The 27500-nt window shown below is 49.5% G+C and overlaps 2 protein-coding genes across 4 annotated transcripts in view; one reads left to right on the top strand and one right to left on the bottom strand.

Annotated features, from left to right (window-relative positions):
- The window catches only part of FBXW4 (F-box and WD repeat domain containing 4), a 148330-nt gene extending 124527 nt beyond the window's left edge, over positions 1-23803 (top strand). For all 3 annotated transcript variants that reach the window (XM_068111280.2, XM_068111281.2, XM_068111278.2), the window contains 3 exons: positions 9178-9318; positions 22994-23135; positions 23228-23803. In XM_068111280.2, the coding sequence (XP_067967381.2) occupies positions 9178-9318; positions 22994-23135; positions 23228-23338 (394 nt within the window). In that variant the 3' untranslated portion in view covers positions 23339-23803. The remainder of the gene's footprint in view (positions 1-9177; positions 9319-22993; positions 23136-23227) is intronic.
- The window catches only part of DDRGK1 (DDRGK domain containing 1), a 642973-nt gene that overhangs the window by 467536 nt on the left and 147937 nt on the right, over positions 1-27500 (bottom strand). The gene's annotated exons all lie outside the window — the stretch shown is intronic.

The raw sequence follows: 27500 nt of genomic DNA, 5'->3' as shown, positions 1-27500 counted from the left end.
TACAAGGCTTTCATCCGCAGCTCAATGGAATACTGTTCCCCCCTCTGGGCTGGTGCTCCTGCCTCACACCTTGCTCGGCTTCACGCTGTTGAGGCCAAGGCTTTCAGAATCATTGGAATCTCCTGCGATGTAGTCAACTCCGAGGGCCTTTCACTCACTCACCGCAGGCAGGTTGGTGGTCTTTCTGTCTTCTACCGACTCCTCTCCGGCCTTGCTCCCCCAGCTCTCTCTGTGCTCTGTCCCCCCAATATTCCTTCAGGTCGCACAAGATCTGCCTGCAACCCTCTTATGGTTAAACTGCCAAAGTCTAGGCTCTCTGCTCACCTTCACTCTTTCATTCCCCTTTTCTTCCGCCTCTGGAACAAACTCCCCCACTCCCTTCAATCCCACTCCTCCCTCCAGGTCTTTAAAACAGCTGTTCACCACCATCTCTTATCTTCCCCCATCGAAAACCTTGATCTTTTCTACCCCCAGTAATTCACCCCAGAGTCTTTGCAGTGTTCATATGTTTTATTCCTCTCCCACCTCCCCCCAAGTCCTCCCGATGCCCCTGCTCTCAAATGTTGTGTTTGTGTCCTTCCCCCTCTCTCCCCATCTTGTCTGCCGCTCCCCTTGTTTTTTGTGTTTTGTGTGTCGGTTTGTCTTTTTGTGTGATTAATGTTAGCTCTTTCACGAGCCTCGATCTTGTATACAACAACAAAAAAAAACAAACAAAAAAAAACAACAACAAGTTTTGGGGCCAATCCCACCAAATTTTCTGTGCAGCTTTTGGGGTAGGGACCCCTGGATGGCAGGGGCACATGTCCGAAAGTGGTTGGGAATTTTCATAAAATTTCTCAAAACATTTTTTTGACATTTTGGCCTCCTGCCTGTGTGTAGCACAGGAAACTTGCTCATGATCTTATAAAATATGGACCACAAATTACTGTTCCAAATTCAAAGTGCAAATGGAACTGCCCCTTATGACTGTGAACAATTGTGCCTGGTACTGAACAACACCCGTTCCAATGACCATGCCATCCCATACTGCCCATTCCAATGACCATGCCATCCTATGACAATGATGATGCCACCTCACGCTACCTCTTCTGATGATGATGCACCTCACGCTGCCCATTCTAATGACAATGCCACCATATTACGTCGTTTTTATCAGACTATATTTTTCAAGGCTAGTCGTTCCCAAGAACTGCCACTTGTAACTGGGGGCGGTGATTTCTACATGGGCGCTTACAATAATGAGGGCCACGAGGAATAAAATTTCATACTAGTTTGACGTCGTATTTCCCCCTTTTTGTCAGCCGTATTTGATGTATAAAGAAAACGTTTAAAGTATTTTTCACGGAGACCTCTTCACCGATTGATGTGAAACTTAAAATATATCATCCACTATCCATGGAGGAAAAGGTTTGCCACCAATCATGTCATAGGTCACTTGGTTTGGCAGCTACAGTCACGTGATAATGTAAGTACACCCCATGTAAAGTTTTGACCTTTTCAACATATTTCAACATACAGCTATTTGATCTTCATTTCAACAATATTGATAGATAAAGGTGATATAATATAACAAATATCATGAAACATTTACATTTTGTAGTCCATTGTATAATTTAAATAAACATAAATGCAAATTTCGCAAATTTGGAAAAAGTAAGTACAGACCATGTTTCCATGCAGAGTTCCTGACCTGTACCAAGTTTAAATTTCATTCATACAGTGGTTTCAGGCAAGTTTTTCCTTTTTTCCCCAACATGGCTGCCATACCACATGATCTATGACATTGTAGCGGTTACCGCTGGATGCACACAATCGCCTTGCACCGGCCAGAACACGGCCAGACGCGCCTCTCCCGGGCATGCCCGGACTCACTGTTCCCGGGCACGCCCGAACCTCCCGGGCACGCCCGGTCTCGTCTTTCCCGGGCATGCCCGCTCTCGCCTTTCCAGGGCTCGCCCAGAGCGTCCGGGCATGCCCGCTATCGCCTTTCCAGGGCTCGCCCAGAGCATCCGGGCATGCCCGCTATCGCTTTTCCAGGGCTCGCCCAGAGCGTCCGGGCATGCCCGCTATCGCCTTTCCAGGGCTCGCCCAGAGCGTCCGGGCATGCCCGCTCTCGCCTTTCCAGTGCTCGTCCAGAGCGCCCGGGCACGCCCAGCCTCGACTTGCCAGGCCGCAGCCAAACACGCCCGGGCAGGTCCAGACTCGCCTTTCCAAGGCTCGCCCTTGACACCCGGGCATGCCCGGTATAGCTTTTGCCGGGCAAACTTCCCGACATAAATGTGTATATATATTGCTGCCCGATAAACGGGCTTTTGTCAGAATACCTGAGCTGTTTTGTTTCAATAAAGCAACTCGGACGAATATCCATCACCCTCCCCCATCATCACCATCATCATCATCATCATCATCATCACCCTCCCAACCATCACCCTCCCCCATCACCCTCCCATCACCCTGCCCCATCACCCTGCCCCATCACCCCCCATCACCCTGCCATCACCCTGCCATCACCCTCCCATCACCCTGCCATCACCCTCCCATCACCCTGCCATCACCCTGCCATCACCCTCCCATCACCCTGCCATCACCCTCCCCATCACCCTGCCATCACCCTGCCATCACCCTCCCATCACCCTCCCATCACCCTTTATTGGACCATTTGACTTCTGTAGGGTTGGTTTTCTAAGGCTTATATCAAAATATCAATTTATATCAAATAAATCTTTTAAGGTGAAAGCGCGATGACGTCACCACGTCACGCGGCACGAATGCGCGCCTGTGTCGTTGGAGGTATTGACTGATATAGGGTTAGTTTTCTAAGGCTGTAGGCCGCACCTCATTTTGTCGAATAAAGTGGTATTCAGGTGGTTCCGGTATTTGGGACCGCAGGGACGGAAAGTGCAGGTACGGGGTGCTTGGCACTCCCCAGCCGGCCCGCTCTGAAGGTTCGGATCGGGACACCGGGATTCATTCCGGTCGCCCGGTCGGCCCGGAGGTGGGGGTGCGGGGCCTGTCACGGAACGTCAAAACAAACGGCCTGCCGGGGCCGCCCAGGGGTCGGGCGTGAGGGGCGCGTCCACTAATGGAACGCCTCTCGCTTCCCAGATCGAGGGCCACGTGGTCAGGAGAACCTCGTCCCTTCTGGTTGCCCTGCCGTCCCACCGGGAGCGCTGGCAGGGTGTACTTCAAACTAAGCTTAAGTGTCAAGTGTTAAGTTCCTCCTTGCCCTCGCAAGGGAAAGGCTAGGGTCAAGCTCTTCCAAATTTCCAAACACTAGGAATCGGACATCTCAAATTAATTAATTAATTTGTTAACACATCTCAGTCGCCCGCGACCCCTCTAGCGCGGGCGTCGAACCAGTCCATTTCCGGTGCGACCGGGCCGAGTATCGGCCCGGCCGTGGCCGAAGCCGTTGATTCCGCCGTAGCACGCTAACGCGTAGGCTCGCGCGCCCCTAGACCGCCGGGGCTCCGCGGGTGTCCTACCGTGCCTGGCGCCGCTGATCTCTCGACTTCCGGGAGTAGGTACCGGTGCCCGGGGACGGATCTCGCTGTCTAAACATGGTAGCGCTAGGCCAGTGGGACCGCCGGGACCCACGTGCACTCACAAGTTGTTCTGCGCGTGGGCGGCAGTATCAGACCGGGGCGCCCAAAGGCGCCACGCACCCAAACGCTCCCCGGCTAAAGTTCATCCTGAAAGCGCCCACATTGTGCGGACAAACCAAGTCAAGGGCCACGTGGTCAGGAGAACCTCGTCCCTTCCGGTCACACTGTGCCTATCGGCCGGCCTCGAAGACCGAAATTGTGACGGTGTCACCCGAAAAATTGTTACGGACACGGCTTAAGATGTTGCTTGACCGAGCGGAATGGCCGCCGTGTTCGCACAGTTTACCCGATTACCCCCAACTCACCCGATTCCACTCGAACGTTGGCCAAATCGCGCTACGCTAAATCAATGATGGAAAGGACACAACGACTGGGATAAATGAAATGACGCAAGGGGTACAGTTCTCAAGACCTCCGGAGGAGGATATAATTAGTGGTGGAGAAAAGGGGTAGATTACAAGGTAATGAGGTAAAGACACAGAAGAGATGGGCACTTAGTTACAGTCTTATCTTATCCCTGACAGACCACAGACAAACGGAACAAGACTGACTTACACAGGGATTGATGGCAGGGAAGGACAGGCAGTCGATAGCACAAGGTGCACCTTGGCTCAGGGACAGGATAAAGCACGGTCCAGTCCAGAGATGCGGGGAGGTGTCACAGCGCTCGGAGGTGGCGTCCTTCTCTCTCCAAGCTCAGCGCGCATCTGACGTCACCTCCCTCTTCCTGCGCATGCTCAGCGGGGAGTCACACGCCCTCGGCTGGTCGACTCCGCCCCAGATGGGACCGGTCCGCCGCTTCTATTGGGTGCGGGGGTTACCGGGCTCCGCCCTTGACGAGGAGCTGACAGCGAGCCCCTACTTGGTAACCCCGTCGAGCACATGTGCGATGGCGGCTCGTTGGAAAGGCCTGGCGCCCTCCCAACACCCCCCACCAACCAAGCCGGAGTGAGGACGCGCACTCCCCGCGCCGCCGCCGTTGTTGTTGTTGTTGTTGTTGTTGTTGAACCGTGAGGAAGAGCTGCGGGGAGGTATTGGGAGGTCCTAAACTTCCTAACGGTGCCATACAATCACATTCTGGTGCAACGAAGAGTCAGAATCAATGGAAACGAGTCCTTAACTGACATAGACTAAGAATAACTAGCAAGATGTCCTATAGTTGTCTACGTGAGATGCGGTGGACCTGGATGCGACATTTAATGGGGGAAATAGGGGGAGGTCGGGTCTACAGAGTGTTGTTTACAGAAAATGGGACTAGGGAATGGGGGATTGGGGATAGTTGGGAAGTATGGAGGAAATAGGGGAATATTTACAAGCGGATATGGATGGATGCCAATCCCATATCCGCAACAATATATTGCTGCCCGATAAACGGGCTTTTGTCAGAATACCTGAGCTGTTTTGTTTCAATAAAGCAACTCGGACGAATTCCGTCTTTGGTCGCGTCAATTCTTTCGACTCGCGTTGGAGCGCAGCTCCTTCAACATCATAGTTATCATTAAAACATTTATATGGGTAGGCTTTCCGTTGTTGAAACTTTAGTGTCAATCACTCAAGCGGTTGTGGCAAAAACAAATATAAAAGTAAATAAAGGTGAAAAAGTGAGTGAGGTGGGGGGGGGGGGGGGGGGGAAGAGAGAGAGAAAAGAGTTTGGTTATGCGCCGTGCAGTTTGGTTATGAGCCGGGCGGTTTGGTTAGGAGCCGGGCGGTTTGGTTATGAGCCGGGCGGTTTGGTTATGAGCCGGGCGGTTTGGTTAGGAGCCGGGCGGTTTGGTTAGGAGCCGGGCGGTTTGGTTAGGAGCCGGGCGGTTTGGTTACGAGCCGGGCGGTTTGGTTACGAGCCGGGCGGTTTGGTTACGAGCCGGGCGGTTTGGTTACGAGCCGGGCGGTTTGGTTACGAGCCGGGCGGTTTGGTTACGAGCCGGGCGGTTTGGTTACGAGCCGGGCGGTTTGGTTACGAGCCGGGCGGTTTGGTTACGTGCCGGGCGGTTTGGTTACGTGCCGGGCGGTTTGGTTACGAGCCGGGCGGTTTGGTTACGAGCCGGGCGGTTTGGTTACGAGCCGGGCGGTTTGGTTACGAACCGGGCGGTATGGTTACGAACCCGGAGGTTTGGTTACGAACCGGGTGGTTTGGTTACGAGCCCGGTGGTTTGGTTACGAGCCGGGTGGTTTGGTTACGAGCCGGGAGGTTTGGTTACGTGCCGGGCGGTTTGGTTACGTGCCGGGCGGTTTGGTTACGTGCCGGGCGGTTTGGTTACGTGCCGGGCGGTTTGGTTAGGAGCCGGGCGGTTTGGTTAGGAGCCGGGCGGTTTGGTTAGGAGCCGGGCGGTTTGGTTAGGAGCCGGGCGGTTTGGTTAGGAGCCGGGCGGTTTGGTTACGAGCCGGGCGGTTTGGTTAGGAGCCGGGCGGTTTGGTTAGGAGCCGGGCGGTTTGGTTACGTGCCGGGCGTTTTGGTTACGTGCCGGGCGGTTTGGTTACGTGCCGGGCGGTTTGGTTACGTGCCGGGCGGTTTGGTTAGGAGCCGGGCGGTTTGGTTAGGAGCCGGGCGGTTTGGTTAGGAGCCGGGCGGTTTGGTTAGGAGCCGGGCGGTTTGGTTAGGAGCCGGGCGGTTTGGTTAGGAGCCGGGCGGTTTGGTTAGGAGCCGGGCGGTTTGGTTAGGAGCCGGGCGGTTTGGTTAGGAGCCGGGCGGTTTGGTTAGGAGCCGGGCGGTTTGGTTAGGAGCCGGGCGGTTTGGTTAGGAGCCGGGCGGTTTGGTTAGGAGCCGGGCGGTTTGGTTAGGAGCCGGGCGGTTTGGTTAGGAGCCGGGCGGTTTGGTTACTGGCCGGGCGGTTTGGTTACTGGCCGGGCGGTTTGGTTACTGGCCGGGCGGTTTGGTTACTGGCCGGGCGGTTTGGTTACGATCCGGTCGGTTTGGTTACGAGCCGGGTGGTTTGGTTACGAGCCGGGTGGTTTGGTTACGAGCCGTGTGGTTTGGTTACGTGCCGGGCTGTTTGGTTATGTCCCGGGACGTTTGGTTCCCGGGTGGTTTGGTTATGAGCCAGATGGTTTGATTATGTGGTGGGCGGTTTGGTTACGTGCCGGGCGGTTTGGGTACGTGCCGGGCGGTTTAGTTACGTGACGGGCGGTTTGATTGCGTGCCGGGCGGTTTGGTTACGAGCCGGGCGGTTTGGTTACAAACCGGGCGGTTTGGTTACGAGCCGGGCGGTTTGGTTACGAACCGGGCGGTTCGGTTACGAACCGGGCGGTTTGTTTACGAACCGGGCGGTATGGTTACGAACCGGGCGGTTTGATTACGAACCGGATGGTTTGGTTACGTGCCGGGCTGTTTGGTTATGTCCTGGGAAGTTTGGTTCCCGGGTGGTTTGGTTATGAGCCGGGTGGTTTGGTTATGAGCCGGGTGGTTTGGTTACGAGCCGGGTGGTTTGGTTACGAGCCGGGTGGTTTGGTTACGAGCCGGGTGGTTTGGTTACGAGCCGGGTGGTTTGGTTACGAGCCGGGCTGTTTGGTTACGTGCCGCGCTGTTTGGTTACGTGCCGGGCGGTTTGGGTACGTGCCGGGCGGTTTGGGTACGTGCCGGGCGGTTTGGGTACGTGTCGGGTGGTTTGGGTACGTGCCGGGCGGTTTGGGTACGTGCCGGGCGGTTTGGGTACGTGCCGGGCGGTTTGGGTACGTGCCGGGCGGTTTGGGTACGTGCCGGGCGGTTTAGTTACGTGCCGGGCGGATGGGTACGTGCCGGGCGGTTTAGTTACGTCCCTGGCGGTTTAGTTACGTGCCGGGCGGTTTTGTTACGTGCCGGGCGGTTTAGTTACGTGCCGGGCAGTTTAGTTACGTCCCGGGCGGTTTAGTTACGTGCCGGGCGGTTTGGATACGTGCCGGGCGGTTTGGTTATGAGCCGGGAGGTTTGGATACATGCTGGGCCGTTTGGTTATGTCCCGGGAAGTTTGGTTCCCGGGTGGTTTGGTTATGAGCCGGGCGGTTTGGTTACGTGCTGGGCGGTTTGGTTACGTGCCGGGCGGTTTGGTTACGTGCCGGGCGGTTTGGTTACGTGCCGGGTGGTTTGGTTACGTGCCGGGCGGTTTGTTTACGAGCCGGGCAGTTTGCTGCCTCCTCAGCAGTCAGTCAGGGAAGAAATTATTCATTTGTGCAGGATCCCAGCGATAATTTGTGTAGGCTTTATGAAGGACATCGTGGGAAATTTAACTTCCACTAACCACAAGTGCCTACACACTGGTCCTCCGGCTTGGTGTCCATCCGATGGCCTGAGGGTCGGCACACACAATGATGCATTGCTGTTAAAGCTCTTACTACGTTATCCTTTGTCAAGAGTGAGTTATCTCTGGAACCCTGAGCATACTACTAATTCCTACCTAAGTTGTGGGTAGTAGGTGGCCCGGTTTTGGATATCCCTTAACATGAGGTTACACCACGTGCTATCACAGAGTGTGGTTGCTGTCTGGTACAGCAACTCCCACACTATGAACAAATTCACCTTACCAGGTAGTTCACTACGGTCCATATGAACGGCCAGCAGTCTTTTGCTACGAAGGACAACCATTAACTTCTCGATCGAAGAAGTTAATGAGAAATGTGAGATACGTTTTTCGGAGAGTAAGGATTAAATGCTTAAGAGAAATATATTGTCAGCTCTTGGAAATGTTTATTTTTAATTTGTCCGTTTCACCGATTGTATTCTATTATTTTTGGCGGTTATGTAGCTAGGTGTAATCGACCATTTTGTGAACGCGTTATTATTTGTTATTTGTGAACTTAAAAATGTTTAAGACGTCATAATATTGCATGTTAATGCATTTTGATATTGATTTGCATCGCCGTGTTCAAATTTGAATTTTATTGTTTAAAAATGCCAATTACACGAGCAGCAAATGATTTAAAACCTCTTTCATCGGTGAAACTGCTTTTTTGACCACAAAAGAAACGATCTTCGCTTCTTGCTGTTCTTGCTTTCTATCACGAACGCACAGGTGGCTGGTTAGCTGTGGGACTCGTGCCAAAACCACGACGTTAATGCGGTGCTTCGGAGTGAGGGTGGGAGTTCGGGGGGCGGTTAGGGTGGAGGAGGCAGAGAAGAGGTCGGGGCTGGGGTGTGTGAAAGCTGGAATCGAGGGAATGCATGGAGGTCATATACTGAGCATATCGTGCTCTATGTTCCCTCTGCGACCGTTTATGCACACCTGGTTTCATCGTGAGTTATGCTGTTCGAGGAAGGGATGGAGAGACTCAGGGAGGGGAGAGTGAGTGAGACGCACTGCGTGTTTTTATCGCTCATTTGCAAACCTCCCAAAGCGCTGACTCCATCCAGCCAGCTGTTGTGCCATGTGAACGCCCTTTGCGTGTGCCCCTCTCTCCTGGAGTCATGATGGCTGGCGGCGGTTCACATGCGTCTGCGTGATGGTTTGCATTTGAACATTTCCACACCTGCCATATGTACCGGAATGCAGTCATATCATCCGTAGACATGTCTGCCATCGCTTACGACCTTCCACTCCTTTTTGCTTCTGTTCCTGCCAGGATTGCACTGTATAATCCGTTACCTGTCTGTCTCCATTTGCAGGGGTGACATGTTGGGAACCCTGGGAGTGGGATTTCGGCACGGTGCCAGCGTCATGGGCCTCATGTACGAGTCGCCTGCCACGCTGCTCTCCTGGGGACATGACACGTACATCCGTCTATGGGACACGCGTGTCAGCATGCGGTAAGCGACGTCTCGCACGCAAAAGTGATGCCTCGCTGCTCTCTAGTGTCGGAACTTACTGCGGCATCGATATACGTTTCGCCTTTTCTCGTGGTATGTTTCACCAACATGGCGTCGTGTTTAGAACTGAATGCATCTGAGTGGATTATCATCTGTTGGATTTTACGGTTTTAGTCACAGTTTGCTTTCCCTCCTGTTGGTTTCCTCAGGGTGATGGGACCCCCAGACATCTGTTTGCATCACCATTTGTGGGCCACGGGTTTGCTCCTTTGACCACATTGCATGGGGTGTCAGTCCATTTGGCTTGATCCTCGCCACCCTTCACCCGGTCTTGCTTTTTCAGCTTTTGTCAGTGTGATGTATAAGACTGGGCCGTTGTCATGATCTGGGTGTCAATTTTCACACCTTAGCTTGGGCTGTATTCTTTCACCTGCGAGATGGCGTAGCTTTGTCGTATTACGATGCCCATCAAGCCTAGGGCTGGATGGAGGTTAAGGAAAGGTATGTTCCCTCTTCAAACGTGTAAGCTGCTGCCAATGTAACATGCAACAAATAATATGCAGGGAAATAAGTACAGATCCCAACGAGGATACTTCTAACGCTGCACCGAACATTGCACATCAATCTGAGGAATGACCTTGAGCACACCCTGCCAAACCGCCAGCTCTCTGGTCGAACAACATCATCCAAATGGGCCGCTCGCATCCAACGCTGTCATCCATATTAAGCATTTCTTATCGTACAAAGACGAGTAGCAGTGACGATGACAGCAGCAGTGAATTGTAGCTATTTCGGCACACCCATAATAAATAAATCTCCGAAAATACTGCAAAATAGACTAGTCTGAAGATTCCTCAGCGATGCAGTTAAGGTCAAAAGGCCCCAAAGCGTTCGCAATTCCTGTAATATTGGCTTCCCGGAGCCTCATGGCTGTGGGTGTTTGGCGCCTGGTCAGCGGCAGCCGTTTGTTGGCTGTAGACTAGTCCCCAGGCAGACGTGCGGCCCAGTAAGGTGGTGAAACGGCCACGGAGTCACTGTGAGGTCATGGTAACCTTCCTGATGCAACAACACTGGCACCAGTAATGAGATGAACAGAAACGATGTGGCGGCCATCGAAAAACATTCTCGCTAAGTGGTGAGAAACAAATTCTTGCAGAAAAACGCAGATCGCCAAAGGTTGAGATCGTGGGCCCCTTTCTCTGAGCCTGATGGTGGGATCATGGACCCCTTTGCCTGGCCCTGAGGGTGGGACCGTGGCCCCTTTGCCTGGCCCTGAGGGTGGGACCGTGGGCCCCTTTGCCTGGCCCTGAGGGTGGGACCATGGGCCCCTTTGCCTGGCCCTGAGGGTGGGACCGTGGGCCCCCTTGCCTGGCCCTGAGGGTGGGACCGTGGACCCCTTTGCCTGGTCCTGAGGATGGGACCGTGGGCCCCTTTGCCTGGCCCTGAGGATGGGACCGTGGGCTCCTTTGCCTGGCCCTGAGGATGGGACCGTGGGCCCCTTTGCCTGGCCCTGAGGATGGGACCGTGGGCCCCTTTGCCTGGCCCTGAGGATGGGACCATGGGCCCCTTTGCCTGGCCCTGAGGATGGGACCGTGGGCCCCTTTGCCTGGCCCTGAGAATGGGACCATGGGCCCCTTTGCCTGGCCCTGAGGATGGGACCGTGGGCCCCTTTGCCTGGCCCTGAGGATGGGACCGTGGGCCCCTTTGCCTGGCCCTGAGAATGGGACCATGGGCCCCTTTGCCTGGCCCTGAGGGTGGGACCGTGGGCCCCTTTGCCTGGCCCTGAGGATGGGACCGTGGGCCCCTTTGCCCTGTTGCAAGCACCTTTGAGATGAGAAGCGATGAAAATAATAGGATGGGGGCCTTCTCAAAAAGATTTCACAACTTCCAAGGCACGGCAATCGAGTTTGTAATCATTTATTTGCATTGCGATGTATATCGCTGACTATAATGAAAATGCAAGCTCCACCTGGAGTTTTGTTCCATGTCTGCTTGTCATAATTTAGAAAAAGTCGGTTAGCCGATGAGAAACTGTCAGTGAAATGGAAATGCAGCTACAGGAAAATTATCATTCACTAAAGTCAATTCCCAAGCTGAAACTTTGTGCTCCCTTCCTTCCCACCTCCTCAACTACAAAGCTATATTTTGCAATGGATGTGATATGTATATGGCCTCTTGTGCGTCTCTGCCATTTAATTGCACATGAAAGATCAGGCACAGTCCTCCAGGCCTTTGTCGTGGCCTATTCTGAGAGAGTGAAGATGTTCCTAGAAGCGAGTTCCCACCTAGCCCCCTGTCTCCGCTGGCCCTCCAAAACACACGAAGTTTGTAACGAGTATGAGGGAAGAATCCAGCATTGTACTGAACAGCATAAAACTTTTCTGCCATTTTTCGAGATTCCAGTTCCTTGGGGGCAGCAGGATAAACTTGTAAATGATGTCATCGCCCATCCGTCAGAGTCCGAACAGCAATTGTACTTCTAGTATTGCTGCAGAACATTTGTAACCCCGACTGTCTGGCAAGTTATTTCTGCAGGAATGTTTTGCCAAAACTTGGAAGTAAACAGTTTCAAGAGATTTGTGCCCAGTCGCTTACATTGTGTTTTGTCACTGATCGCTGCTGCTGCGAGAATCGAATAGAAATGAGGAAGATCAAAGTCCACTGCCGTTTAGCCTTTGAAATAGTGCAGATTTCAACCACTTTGAACATTTAATTTCGACTAGAGTGTTTAAAGATGCCCATGTGGTTGAAAATGGGTCTGTCCATCTGACTGTTGTTTTTTTTTTTTTTGTCTGTCCACAATGATGGTCGAAGATTGAGATTTTGTTGCCATGCTTTGAAGATCTCGGTCTGTCACTGCTAGGCCGTGCCACCCAGACGTGGTCCAGACGCTCCCATGGCAATGCGTGCATCGATGCCCCCCCTTCTCCTGGCAAAGCCGGCATAGCATGAGCGGTTCGCTCTTTCCCTGCCCGCCGTGCTTGTTAAGTTCCTCGTCCCTCGGAGACCGTTAATCAGGCCTCTGCGTGACGTATGATGTTCCGTAAACCACCCTGAAGGTGAAAAACCAAACTCTTCTCCCAATGTCTTCCACACTTTTTTTTTTTTGTCTGTTTCGCTTCACTCTCTTTCCTTCTTCTTCTTTATTTTTTAATTCCTCCCGCTGATTGCCCCTCTCGACTTGCATGCTCTCTCGTGGTTGCGGCTGCCAATTAAAGAGGGGGAGGGAGAGCCGAGGTCGAGAGAAGGGAGAGGGAGATCGGCCGCTAAAAGGCACTTTCATCAGGGCACTGCCGGGCCCCGGGCGAGGCGCTGTCACCGGCGCGGTTCTCCTTCCCGCGGTCCGGGTGATTGCCGTGTATTTGACGATCTGCGTCGAGCTATTTGCTTAGATGGAAATCAAAGCAACGTGGAATGGAAAACTCGAACAAGGCAGCGGGAACCTGAGCCGGGGTGCGCCAGCAATTTTAAATACACAGAAACCCAAGATAAAAATGCTAGCCTAGAAGGCCTTTTTCGCCCCCCCCTTTTTTTTCTTCATCTCTCCTCCACTTCCCACCCCTTCCCACCTACTTTTGCCCCTCCCCTTTCTTTTTCCCACTCCCCCATATTCTCTCCCGCCCCCCAATTGTTGAAAGAAGTGGGTGGTGATGTGGGAACTCACAACGATGCCTCCAGTGCCCTTCTCTTGGTGGATAGTCGTGTGAGAAGTCTGCTTCACTGACTTGCACCGCCCTCTCTCCTCCTTCCACAACCGCACAACCACTTTTGCTAACTACTGGACCACCATAACGGTGATGTTAAATTTCCTTTCATTTTTACTGCACCACCTTTTGTTTTGAACCCGACATACTTTAGGCTCCAGAAGATGCTCGTGCATCCATCCCGAAGTGAATCGGCAAATTGGATATACCAGTAGAGTATGTGCAACTTGAACTTCGACTCTCAGCATCTTGAGACAAATGCTCAATACCAATCATTCCACAATACCAAAAAGTCCTAACATACCCTCCATTTTATTGCCCTCCATCTCCTCCTGATACGGCACCGCACCTCTCATCATTTTTTCTTCGGCTAACCTCCTCTACCACACATCCTCCTGGTACGTAATGCAACTTCACCAAGGTAATTGTATATCGCGATTGATTCAAGTATCGACACCTTTTTGAATGTACGATGCTCAGGATTGCAAGCCGTGCACTTGACATCGGAGCAGCTGCAGTGTAGACATGTGCATGTCGATTTAAAGTGGAGGAATGAGCAAACACGAACCCTTTTTTTCTTGGTCTCTTACTCTTATCTATATGTGTGTGTCCGTCCATGTGTGTGCGCGTCTGTGTCCGTGTGTGTCCGTCCCCCATGCAATCGTGCGTGTGTGTTTGTGATGTATTGGTGCTGGCAGCAGCCCAAGCCGTGATCGCCTGGCCCTGCCCGCGCCTCCCCAAGCGCCATGGAAAGACATCTGTGCGGGGAGCGCGATCGTGCTGCCCTTTTCCCTGTGTTTGCGTTCCCGCTGCCTGCCTCGCCCGGCCTTCTGTCCAGACAAAACAGCTGAGGATTTTATTATTTCTTTTCTTCTCCTCTGTATCCATCGTTCTCTTTAACCCCTTGCCTTTCTCATCTCTTTCCATCCCATGTCGTCTTCTTGTTCAATCTTACTTCCTTGCTTTTCACTTGTGTTTTTTTTAAACCATGTTATCCTTTAAAAACAAGCAAACAAAAAAAAAGATAGAACATTTGCCCCCAACTCTCCCCCTGGAGGCTAAGCTATGACCTTATGTTCAGCTGATACATTATATCTGTCCCAGACAAGTGTCCGGACAAAAATGTTCATGGGTTTGTGTTTTGTTTTACTGGGTACCGAAGTGGTGGGGGTGTTTAGGGGAGGCTCTTGTTCAACAAACTGCATGTTTGGGCCTTGTTATGCTGCAAGCAAGGCCTTGTACAACATGAGCAGCCTTTCTGTGAGATTCCCTGCGACGTCAGAAATGGTTGTAGTCATCCTTTACATTCTTTCCATACTTGTCACGTGAAGGTTTGCTTCTTCTTTTGGCCCTGTAGTCCAGTGCATTGTCTTGGAACTTTATTGTCTTCGATCGTTGAGTGTTACCACGGGCATCGCGGGTTATGTGATGGCGCACTCGTTTTCTGTTGCACTTGCATGCTTTTTATTACCTCCGCCACCGAAGGTGGATGGCAGTTATGTTGTTACCCCTGTCTGTCTGTCTTTTTGTGAACAGGATGACTCAAAACGTTATGGACGGATCCGGCCGAAACTTGGCGGACAGGTTGGCTGTGTGACGAGGAAGAATCGATACAATTTTAGTGGAGATCCGGATCCAGATATGAGAATTTTTAAGAGGTGAAGCCGCTTCAATATTTGGCTATATCCATCCGTCTGTAAAAAAACAAACAAAAAAAACAAACGAAGAAGAAGAACCTTTCCAACCCACAGTGTTTAATTCTTAACGGTAATTCTTAAGGGTCATGAAGGGTCATTTGAAAAGGTTCTAATGGGTTTCATTCATTTCTCAGCTTTGCCTATTTCATGATAAAAAATACCAAACTGAACCGCTTCCTTCGGACATGGGTGCCATTTTTATTTATTTATTTATTTTAATTTTAATTTTTTTCAGTTTTTCTTCACCATTGAGTAATAGGGCCAAAACGATATAGCATAATATTTCAAAAAGTTTTTGATGGATTATGACAAATCTTGGTGGATGAGCTGGTTAGGTGACAAGAACAAGGCGATTGGATTTTGAAACTGTTCAGTCTAGCGGATATGGATAGCGGTATGCTATACGCATATGTGGTATGGTATAGTGGTCTACGGTATAGTCTGGCGGTATGCTCTCCACCGAGTGGAGTTCTAGTTTATTCATGCGTTCTTGTTCCATGCAGGACTCGAGGCTTTAATTAGAACTATTTTTCTCCACTGCACATCCTCACCCCTCGCCCACCTTTCCCTTTTCCTTCCACCACCTCTCGACCATGTTCACGCTCCCGGCTACTGACACGGAGCTTCCCCGGCGCGGTGTCAGCAATGATTTTTCAATTAATGACATCGCAGCCTGGCACTATATCCTGAAGAGAAGTTGCCAGGCCTGCTTCGGCCACGAGAGCCCCACGGCGAGGACTGCGGTGTGCCTCAGATCAGCTTACTGGAAAATAAGTTGCAGCGTTGAATTCCTGACTACCGTGCCTTGTTTTCATGGCCCTGATTTGTTCATCTTTGATTGTTCCACCATGCAATGGTCGGATGGTTGTTCTTTACACGAACATAAGAGAAAGGGTCCAACGATGTGCAAACTTGTAGGTTGCAGTGGTCAATGCTGTGTTTTAGCCACGGATTGAGATTTCCTCAACGATCAGCGTATCTGTGCAGAAGTCTACACATAATACATGAGGTGGTGTTGCTGGGGTGGTGGCACGAGGGTGCGGCAAGTCCTCATCATCTTGGCCGTGGGTCTGATGCGAGGGAAGAGCTTCCCCTACGGCTCTCTTCCTGCCATTGTACACTGCCTGCTGGGCCGTAGCCAGAGGTAGCCCTAAGGGACTGGGAGTAAGACAACGTGGGTTGCGACTAAAGATCCGGGGGTAGCATGAGGGGCATGGGGCGACCTCCGGCGGTGTTTCGCACGCCAGGCATTTGCAGCTGCTTTTCCATGCTCCACCGCTCTACACAACACGCGCTGTTTAACTTGCGGACCACTGACGTGATGCTAATTCTTAGGGGGGGGGGGGGGGGAGGAGAAATCGGGAGGTCATGATGAGGACATGCGGTCTGCAAGCCTCCCCATGCCATACTTGCCCATCCACTCATCTTTTCTGCTTTAGATGAAACAGTTGCCGTTTCTCTTTCAAATTTTCTCATGGCATCGGCAGTTTATTTCAAGGCAGTTTGCTTCCCTGTATGCTTCTCTTCATCATATTCATTTGATAGAATACAAGTAGAACATTTTTTTGGCCTTTTAATTTTGTACCTTTTTTGGCAGCATGGTTTAGCTGCATTTTTTTTGAAGATGTGTGGTGAAGTCGCTTAATAACTAAAGCCATCGGTGGTGTCGGAAGAAGGTCACTTTCCACAAAGGATGCGAAATGAGCGACATGGCAACAACAATGCTTCCTGGTGCTTACACAAGCCCGTGCTATCACATTTTGTTTCACCGACATGTAAACTTGGAAGATGTACTTACTTGTGGTTCTTGGAACCTGGCAGCATCGATCACAGTTTGATACATTTTGGCATAAAACACAAGTAGAAACATTCCTGCGGTTTGCTCATATGACGTCAAGCGAAAGGTCCTTGTGCCGCCTCGATTTGGAATCTGCCTTTTGAGGTATTGGAGTAAAATTTCAGGTGAGAATGGGCTGCTGCTCCATGGGGGAAGCCCCCTGGCCGAGTGTAGTATGGCTGAATGAGGCGTGGTGGTTAGCTGGGCCCCAGCTGATGTAACGGAGAAGTTTGGAGGGCCAGCACAGGAAAGGTGGCGTGCAGACCCACTGCTTCCTGTCACCTTTACTCCTGTTGCTCCCACTGCTGCCAAATGTTCCGTGGGAAGCGGAAGCAACCCATCTCGGGCGGCTTCACTTCCGCCAATGCATATGTGGCTTTCCAGCTCGTCTCTTGGCATCCATAGCTCATCCTAAACTGCCCTACCTGGTAGCATGCATATTACTATTGCTCGGTGCAGTCTGATGTCTCTTTTTGATGTTTCTATCGCTGTGATTTGTCACACTTAGTATTGATGTTAGAAACCAGCCAGAGACCATAAAAACCAACATACTTTATATATGGGGCTTGTTTTGCATGTTGTTACGGAGTCCTCCCCTATCCTCTGGTCTCGGTAAACCTCCGAACCCCGAGAGGGTCCCCGGCAGAAAGATATGTTATCCTTGGTTGAAATCAATCAAATCAATAATGAAACCACACCAAGGGTTATGAACAAACAATAATATATTATAAATCACACCGGAATCACGACACAAATAATAATAATAACAATTCGCCCTACAATCACGATTTTAAAGATGGTACCACCTTATCTCGTCCTTTAACCCAAACTCACAGTACTCCCCCAATGTCTCTGTACCCCTCCAAGGCGAGGTCGATTCGCTCCAGCGATCGTTGGATCAATGTCCGATCACAATCAATTGAGGCGTGGACGATCGAAGCAACCCACAGGTCACGTGGTCCAACACCCCACACAATAGCGGTGGAATGGGTCCAACACCCCGCACAATAGCGGTGGAATGGGAAACCTCCCAAAGACGCGCTCCGATGTACACGTTTGCGGTTCAATCAGCGAGTCTCCGTATGATCCTCAAAAGCCACTTTCTTGCACAGCCGTCCCCGGCAACCCACCGGGGAATAATGCCCGGCCGACGCGACAAAAACCTGTTCACTGCAGGTTGCGTGCATGGCGAAGATGGCGGACGGCTTTCACTCGAACCGGAGCTTTGAGGCAAGGATACTCAATGAGGATACCCGACTACACAGGCTCCACAGCACTCCGGCGATATCTCCTATTGCACGAACTTCCTTTCAAGGACGCAAGGTTCACTCGCATTGTACGCTCGACCGCTCGGTCCGGAGCCTCAACAAAAACGTCTTTTCACGATCTCCTCCCGCCTCTTCTTCTTCGCTCCCCTTCTCTTCCGGGTCACGATCCGGATTTCCGGCCACATTTTACCAGGAGCGCTTTTAAACTTTTTAACCACAATAACCCTTACTGAGAACCAACAATAATAATAATACCAACAATAATTAGGGCCGAATCCGTAACAATGTACAGTCATGGGTATTTGATCACAGTGATTCACAGAACCCCAACACTGCAACATGCCATAGAATGCACCTGCAAAGCAGGTACAACGGCAGACTAAAGGATGAGCGTCACGCTTCCGGAAACCTGTAACTCAAACCGTTGTGCAGTGTGGAGTATCGAACCGTCCCAAGTAAAAACGAATCGCTTGCACTGTTCTACCAAACTGCACGTGGCCTACGATTATATGGGTGATGCAAGTCTTGGTCTGTGTTCCCTTTATTACCTCCGCCACCGAAGGTGGATGGAGGCTATGTTTTCACCCCTGTCTCAAAAAGTTGTGGAACAAGATATCTCAAAAAGTTGTGGACGGATTCAGACGAAATTTGGCAGAGAGATAGTGCATGTGACAAGGACGAAATGATTCGATTTTGGTGAAGATCCGGATTCGGATCCGGCTGGCAGAATTTTTTAAGTGAATCTTCACCATTGGGAGATAGGGCCAAAACGATACATAGCAGGATATCTCAAAACGTTATGGATGGATTTGGACGAAACTTGGTGGACCGGTTGGGTGTCTGACAAGGACAAATAGATTCGATTTTGTTGAAGATCTGAATATGGATTCGGATACGAGAATTATTTAATTATTAAGTGATTCTTCACCATTGAGAAATCGGACAAAAAGCGATATAGAACATGATATTTGAAAAAGTTATGGACGAGTAATGACTAAACTTGGTGGACGAGTGGGTTTGGTGACGAGAACAAGCCGATTAGATTTTGGTTCAGCTCTGAATCCAGATCCGGCCTATCAGTGGGATAGAAAACATAAACTGTTCAGCAGCCTGGCAGAAGTATGCGCTCTATCGAGTGCCGCTCAAGTTATCTTTGAGTCCTTCTGGACCTTAAACCTACTTATGTTACCAGTTTTTTATGTGGAGGTGGGGTTCTCTGCTATATCTCGTAAGTTGTGTCCCTGAGTTCTTCAGATTCCAAGATTAATTGGCATTCCAAGAAATCCCACAGACCTTTCCGTTAAGCTTGGCCAATGAGCGTGTGAACCTGTGGCTCCAAAAAACGTATTTCTTCTTTCTGAGGCTGCGAGATACCTGTTCATTGCACTATCGGGTACCCGTGCGACCCAGTGCATTGAACAAAACCTTGAAAGGCCTGTCTGCACCCGCTCCATCGTGGTATTCCAGATGAAGTAAGACTCGACAAGCACTACCGGTGCTTATCCGACATCCTAATAATCCATATTCTTTTATCACCCCATTTAGGTTTGATATGGTGAAGGAATTACTCATGTTCTATCTAACAATCCTTTGCAGTGTTCAATTCCTTGAAATAATCCTTCAAAGCAATTATTACCCTGCGCGCGTGAAGCGGGTTTCAGCAAAATTGGTTCATTTTGTCTCTGTCTGTCAACAAACATCAGTTGATGATCGAGGAACAACTTGATTCCAATTGATTTCGAGTACAGAACATGTCACAAGGACACAGTAGCAGGTGAAGAGGAGCGTACTTTGCTGAAACTGCACAGAGAAGTTTGACCAGACTGACTTAAACATGGAGTTGAATGAGAAGCAAAAGATTATCGATCAGAAGAGAGTCCAAAGAAGTCTTCTTCCCACACAGCTCTTGATATCTAAAGAGCAGAGGCTAGAGAAATGGTTTTGATGCCAAAACGAAAACCAATCTTTTCCAGTAATGTCAGTAAATTTTTGATTCCCTAAAATCTTTCTGTGGACAAAAGAAGTCTCATTACGACGACTTCCTTACGTTTAACACCAATGGGATGTGGAACTTGCACTCAATGGCCTCTCGAGATGGCATGAACAAGAGAAGATCTAAACGAAGGGGATCGCACCGTGGATTGAACGTCTTGTGGCGTTTGTTGAAACCAAGAAAACTGAGACTTCTACTTGTGTGAAAAACGAGTTACATTTCGTTGTTGAGGTTTCAGCACAATCTCTACTCTTTTTCTTACTTTAGAATGTCGAGGTTCACGAAAGAGCGAGGTGATGGAGAGGTTGAACCGACAGTGGGACTCAATAAGCAAGGGAATGAATAAATGGGGGTATGACCTGGGATGGTGGTGCATCGCCTGCTTAAGGCTCAGGAGGGAGGAGTTGGCTTGAACACTCTCAGGAACGCAATTTCACAAACGGGAGAAAAGAGGAACAGAAGAGTGAAGGTGTGCTGTAAGGTTTCATCTTGGAAGTTTAACCATGAGGGGGGTTCATGGGAGAGCAGGTACACATCCTGGAGGAGCTGGGGAGGGTCAGGAGCTGATGGAGCACTTCACCCTACTTCTGCTCTTGTTCCACAACACGCTTTTTCATTTACCCAGCAGGCTGAAGATGTTCATTTCATGCAGCTCGCAATTCGATTCGATGTGACCGCTCGTCCGAGCATGTTGTTTCCATCAGATGTGCAAACTGTTTACTTCCACCAAAATGGATGACCAAAATATTATTGTTTTATTTCGTAGCGGGTTTGCCAAGGGCGTGCTGGTGGATCGGTGGGGTGGTTAGTGGAGGATGAAGCAAAATCCACTCTTCTCCGATCTCGGGATGAAGAACATTGGCACTTGGCCCTGAGCGTATGCTGATGGAGCAATCGGAGGCATGACCATCGCCGATCTCCACTTGATTGTTGTTGTTTTTTTTAAATGCAGGTGTCGACGCTCATGGAAGAGCTGAACCACAGGGGGATAATTGTGAGTCTGCAGACATCGAGCGAAGGGGACATTAATGCAGACAAATGCAAGGCAGTTTACAACGGGGAGTGCCGGGCAGAAAAAGGGGCGGTGGGGGTTTAGCGCGGGGAGAAAGGTTCGGTAGTACAGGGATGGGGTGGTGAAGAGCTGCAGTCTTAAAGGACATTTTGGCTGATACCATGTGACCTGAAAATACCAAAGCATTCCTCATTGTATTGGTCAGAATGATACACTCCGACTATGAATGGTTGTGAATGGAGGAGTCCATTCGCCGAACCCTTTCGGCTTCACCCACTCCTAAAGCGATGCGTGTGCATGTTAATCATTCTTCTAGTTTGTTTATTTAGTACAATTTGTGTAGCTCGTCTCGTAATTGTATGTTAAGATACATGATCTTCCCATTATCTAGAATGTTCCCATCCATCCAACCCTTTTTCCCACCCAAACTTTCCCTAATGACATAAAAGGGAGTGTTCAAATTTTCCCAATTTCCTTTGGGTTTCTCATTTCCACTTGTCGTGCAATGGGTGGGCGAGGTACGAGTTTACGACATGTTTGTGATGCCGAGTCAGACCATTTGACGTGGAATACAGGAGGTTGTCATGGAAAGTAAAGTGGGAATGGATTACAATGTATGGGGTTATGGTGTACAGGAGCATCATCTCCATGGATACAGCTGTAGCACTTATCAAGTCTTCCCTCCCCGTAAATCTACCAAAGCAATATAGAAATTGTGTTTGTGGTTCCGGTATGCAGTGGCCTACCTTTACAAAAAGTACCATGGGGTCTTTAACATCCACGGATGGGACAGCCGGTTAAATGCCCTCTCTCTAAAGGACAAACGACCCGCTTCTGAAAGTACAAAGATAAAGAAACAAGGGACAGGAATCGAACTCAGGCACTGATCTGAAAGAGGCTAGAACGACACTTGGTAGACGCATACCTCGCCAGGCTGAACAGTTTACGTTTTGTATCCCACACCGATAGGCCAGATCCGGATCCGGAAATGAACCAAAATCGAATTGGCTCGTTCTTGTCACCTACCCAAATCATCCACAAAGTTTTGTCCGAATCCATCCATAACTTTTTGAGATATCATGATAGATATCATTTTTGGACCTATCTCTCAATGGTGAAGAATCACAATTTTTTTTACAAACTCCAGTATACAAATGCGGATCTTCACTAAAATCGAATTAAATTGTCCTGGTCACACGCACAACCTGTGTGTGACCAGGACGGAAAATAACCGGAAACCGGAAGTCTCAAACTCAAAACCTGCCTACCAAGTTTTGTCCGAACCCGCCCATATTTTTTGAAATATCACGCTGCTATATATCATTTTTGGCCCTATCTCTCAATGGTGAAGAATCATTTTAAAATTCCAGTATCCAGATCCAGATCTTCACCAAAATCTAATCAATTCTTCCTCATCACCCACCCAAACTCTCCACCAAGTTTCGTCCGAATCCGTCCATATTTTTTTCGATGTCCGGCTAGATATCATTTTTGGCCCCATCTCTCAATGGTGAAGAATCATTTTAAAATTCCAGTATCCAGATCCAGATCTTCACCAAAATCTAATCAATTCTTCCTCATCACCCACCCAGACTGTCCACCAGGTTTTGTCCGAATCCATACATAACTGTTTGAAATTTCCTGCTCACAGACAGACAAAGACAAAGGGGTGAAAACATAACCTCTGTCCACATTAGGTGGCAGAGGTAAATACTGCATGCCACCTTTTGTGTTGCACATCTTGTCGGCTCTAACGATCATTGGAACTTGGAATGGTGGTGCCACCGATTGGTGGTGGTCGTGAAACTAGCATGGAATAGTTAATATAAACTAGTTTTTTGTTACACGTAAACTTGAAATCAAATGGGCTCCAATTGCATTCAGCAGAGCAAGATGGACCATATTGAAGGAGACAAACAGTAGGTTGAATCGGCTGTTCAGATCACGTCAATTTTAAATGAATAATACCTGATATAATACCCAATTTGGGTCTTTTTTTTTAGACTATTATATGTTTTTGTAGTTGTAAGATTTCCAACAGTCATGGCCACAACCGGCACCATGATTCTGGTCGTCGAGCAATCCTGTGTAGCTGCACGTCGTGTTTGATGTACGAGGATTCTTGGTTTTATTCATTCACTCCATGGCGTGTCTGTGTGTCCAGTCAGTGTGTGCAGAGATGGGAAGAACCACACGACAGCGCACTCTATTGCGTACAGTCAGACAGAAACAATCTGCTTGTGAGCGGCTCTGCGTACTATGGAGTCGTTCGCCTGTGGGACAAACGGCAAACCCGTTGTCTACATGTGAGTTGCACCTCTGCACCGCTTTCCTTTTTGGGGTATTTTGTGTGACCTTTGGTTCGCCCGTTCATGATGGTCTCCACGACTCTGTGCAGATGTTCAGCCTGTCGAGCCCTGTGAGCAGTCCCGTTTACAGCCTCGCCCTGGGTACCGCTCATCTGTACGCCGCTATCGCCAGGTATGTAATTCTGCTCGACTTCAAGTGATGCATCGCCAAGCACCTGCGGAACGTGGTGCAGCCAAGAGTGCAGATCTTCACCTGCTCAAGAACCGTCTTCTGGTTTGCAAAGCGTTCTCGATCCTCAAAGCCACCCTCACCGACCATTCCACGGCCTATAATCTCTTGCGGTCACCAGGGTGATTGTTGGTCTCGGAATCGGACAAAATCGAATGTACGACGTAATTGCTGTTCTTTTGCACATGTACTTTTGCAATATCATCAGGGGCTTCTTATTGGACGACGAAGTAGAGGTGTCGAATGTGTAACTCGGACACGTTGATGGAGCAGCAGGTGCAAGTTTTATGGCGGCCATCTTGGGATGGAGGAAGTGATTGGAGGACGGAACAGAAGCGTTGATCGTGTTTTTTTATTTTTGAATCGAGGGAGTAAATATTTCTGCGAAATCCATGGACGGTGTGCAATAAAAATGTTTCTTTTGAAACGCTCTTGATGTTTCTGGACAACACTCCACTTTCGGAAGTTTTCCAAACTATAATGAGATGCTTTGCTTCACTCGGTAACTTATTGGTCCTCTATGGGTTTCCCCCTCCAATCCAAACCTCACCTCCTCGTTGGAACATCTCCACACCCTCATGCGATGGGATGGGACTCCACGACCATATCCAAGCATTTGCCGAAATCAACCGGCGGCGAAATCCTGATGTCTACTTTGTGGGAGTGGAAGATGGAGTTGTGCATTCAGGAAGAGGTGTAAGCAAGATTCATTTGGCACAGGCCCAAGTTCTTACATTTGAATAAATACCTGGAGATATTTTACAACCTGAGCACATTGCCAGCGAGACGGCCTGCTCAATGTTGCCTCCGAAAGAATGCCTATTGCATGATGGTGAGAAGTTCTGGCAGGCTGTTGTGTGCCAGAGCTTGAGTCAAATTCTAAACTATCGACCTAATTTTGGAGAGTTGAGAGTAGTGCATCAGCAGAGCACTCCCACACACAGAATGGATGCAACCAGCAGCCAGGTGCTGCTTCATTCATACGGATGCAGCACCTGGCTGCATCATTTCTGGAAAGGCGGTGCCCGACTGATATGTCTCCCCCTGTAGATCAGCTAGGATTTGGCCAGGGTACCCCCACAATACTTACAATGCTCTTCAAAGGACGACGTGCTCGATGATACAGCACCCTCCCGGCAATGCCAGGATGAATGTCTGTCTCGGAATTGATAACAGAGATTTCAGGTCCTCGTCACTAGTCCCCTACTAGTTCGGTTTCACTGGAGGGGGCCATAGGTTTGCTCTGTGTCTGTCTGTCCGTCCGTCCGTCCGACCTATGGTTTTCCATACTTTATCCCTTTACGCTTCAACATATTCAACTGAAACCTGGAAGATGGCCCCATTATGATGAGTTCCAGAAACTGCAACTTGGTCTGTAGCTTTGCCTACCGAAAACAATTTGTCCTAACTGTATATGGTCACAATTGCTGTTTGGAACAAGAACATTCATTGGGACCAGCAGGGGGAAATTTGGTGCAAATTCTCCCTCTTGTTCAGATTGATCTGTGAGTTGGGGATTTGTTGCATCACAAAGGGCAGGTATTGGCAGGTGATACTCCGCGTGAGTGAAAAGGATCCCAACAGTGCACACGGTTCAGGTTTTGTGAAGACCAGGTGGGGTTAAATGGTGATTCATGTGGTGTACACTGCACAGTACATATGGTGTGAGATATGAAAATTCCACCATTTTTACAGGATTCTCTGGACACACACACTCGCTGCGATAATCTCTCTATTCTGTGTTCGAATCCGACCCAGCTATAAACTGTGAATTTTGGTGATTCAATGTGTGTGCTGTCCTTTGGATGGACATTAAACTTGGCGTTCTGCCTGTCGATATTTAAATATCCCAAGGTGTCCTTCACAGAATCGCCAGAACCAACAACAAATTACAAATCCTTACCCTAACCACTGCTGGAAAGGCAATGGCAAACCACCCAACACAATCAATCAAACTACCCAACACAATCAAACCACCCAACGCAAGCAAACCACCCAACGCAAGCAAACCACCCAACGCAAGCAAACCACCCAACGCAAGCAAACCACCCAACGCAAGCAAACCACCCAACGCAAGCAAACCACCCAACGCAAGCAAACCACCCAACGCAACCAAACCACCCAACGCAACCAAACCACCCAACGCAAGCAAACCACCCAACGCAAGCAAACCACCCAACGCAACCAAACCACCCAACGCAAGCAAACCACCCAACGCAAGCAAACCACCCAACGCAAGCAAACCACCCAACGCAAGCAAACCACCCAACGCAAGCAAACCACCCAACGCAAGCAAACCACCCAACGCAAGCAAACCACCCAACGCAAGCAAACCACCCAACGCAAGCAAACCACCCAACGCAAGCAAACCACCCAACACAATCAAACCACCCAACACAATCAAACCACCCAACACAATCAAACCACCCAACAAAATCAAACCACCCAACACAATCAAACCACCCAACAAAATCAAACCACCCAACACAATCAAACCACCCAACGCAAGCAAACCACCCAACACAATCAAACCACCCAACACAATCAAACCACCCAACACAATCAAACCACCCAACACAATCAAACCACCCAACAAAATCAAACCACCCAACACAATCAAACCACCCAACAAAATCAAACCACCAAACATAATCAAACCACCCAACACAATCAAACCACCCAACACAATCAAACCACCCAACACAATCAAACCACCCAACACAATCAAACCACCCAACACAATCAAACCACCCAACACAATCAAACCACCCAACACAATCAAACCATCCAACATAATCAAACCACCCAACACAATCAAACCACCCAACACAATCAAACCACCCAACACAATCAAACCACCCAACACAATCAAACCACCCAACACAATCAAACCACCCAACACAATCAAACCACCCAACACAATCAAACCACCCAACACAATCAAACCACCCAACACAATCAAACCACCCAACACAATCAAACCACCCAACACAATCAAACCACCCAACACAATCAAACCACCCAACACTATCAAACCACCCAACACATTCAAACCACAACAACACAACCAAACCACCCAACACAACCAAACCACCCAACACAACCAAACCACCCAACACAATCAAACCACCCAACACAACCAAACCTCCCCACAAAACAAAACCACCCAACACAATCAAACCACCCAACACAATCAAACCACCCAACACAATCAAACCACCCAACACAATCAAACCACCCAACACAATCAAACCACCCAACACAATCAAACCACCCAACAAAATCAAACCACCCAACACAACCAAACCACCCAACACAACCAAACCACCCAACACAATCAAACCACCCAACAAAATCAAACCACCCAACACAATCAAACCACCCAACACAATCAAACCACCCAACAAAATCAAACCACCCAACACAATCAAACCACCCAACACAATCAAACCACCCAACACAATCAAACCACCCAACACAATCAAACCACCCAACACAATCAAACCACCCAACAAAATCAAACCACCCAACACAATCAAACCACCCAACACAATCAAACCACCCAACACAACCAAACCTCGCCACAAAACAAAACATCCCAAGACAATCAAACCACGAAACACAATCAAACCACCCAACACAACCAAACCACCCAACACAACCAAACCACCCAACACAACCAAACCTCCCCACAAAACAAAACATCCCAAGACAATCAAACCACGAAACACAATCAAACCACCCAACACAACCAAACCACCCGGCACAATCAAACCACCCGGCACAATCAAACCACCCGGCACAATCAAACCACCCGGCACAATCAAACCACCCGGCCCAAGCAAACCACCCAGCACAATCAAACCACCCAGCACAGTCAAACCACCCAGCACAGTCAAACCACCCAGCACAATCAAACCACCCAACACAATTAAACCACCCAACACAACCAAACCACCCAACACAACCAAACCACCCAACACAATCAAACCACCCAACACAATCAAACCACCCAACACAACCAAACCTCCCCACAAAACAAAACCTCCCAAGACAATCAAACCACCAAACACAATCAAACCACCCAACACAACCAAACCACCCAACACAACCAAACCACCAAACACAATCAA

The sequence above is a fragment of the Myxine glutinosa genome, chromosome 3 (assembly GCF_964187855.1).
Source record: "Myxine glutinosa chromosome 3, kmMyxGlut1.1, whole genome shotgun sequence".
NCBI lineage: Eukaryota > Metazoa > Chordata > Myxini > Myxiniformes > Myxinidae > Myxine > Myxine glutinosa.
This window is presented reverse-complemented; position numbering and strand designations above follow the sequence as displayed.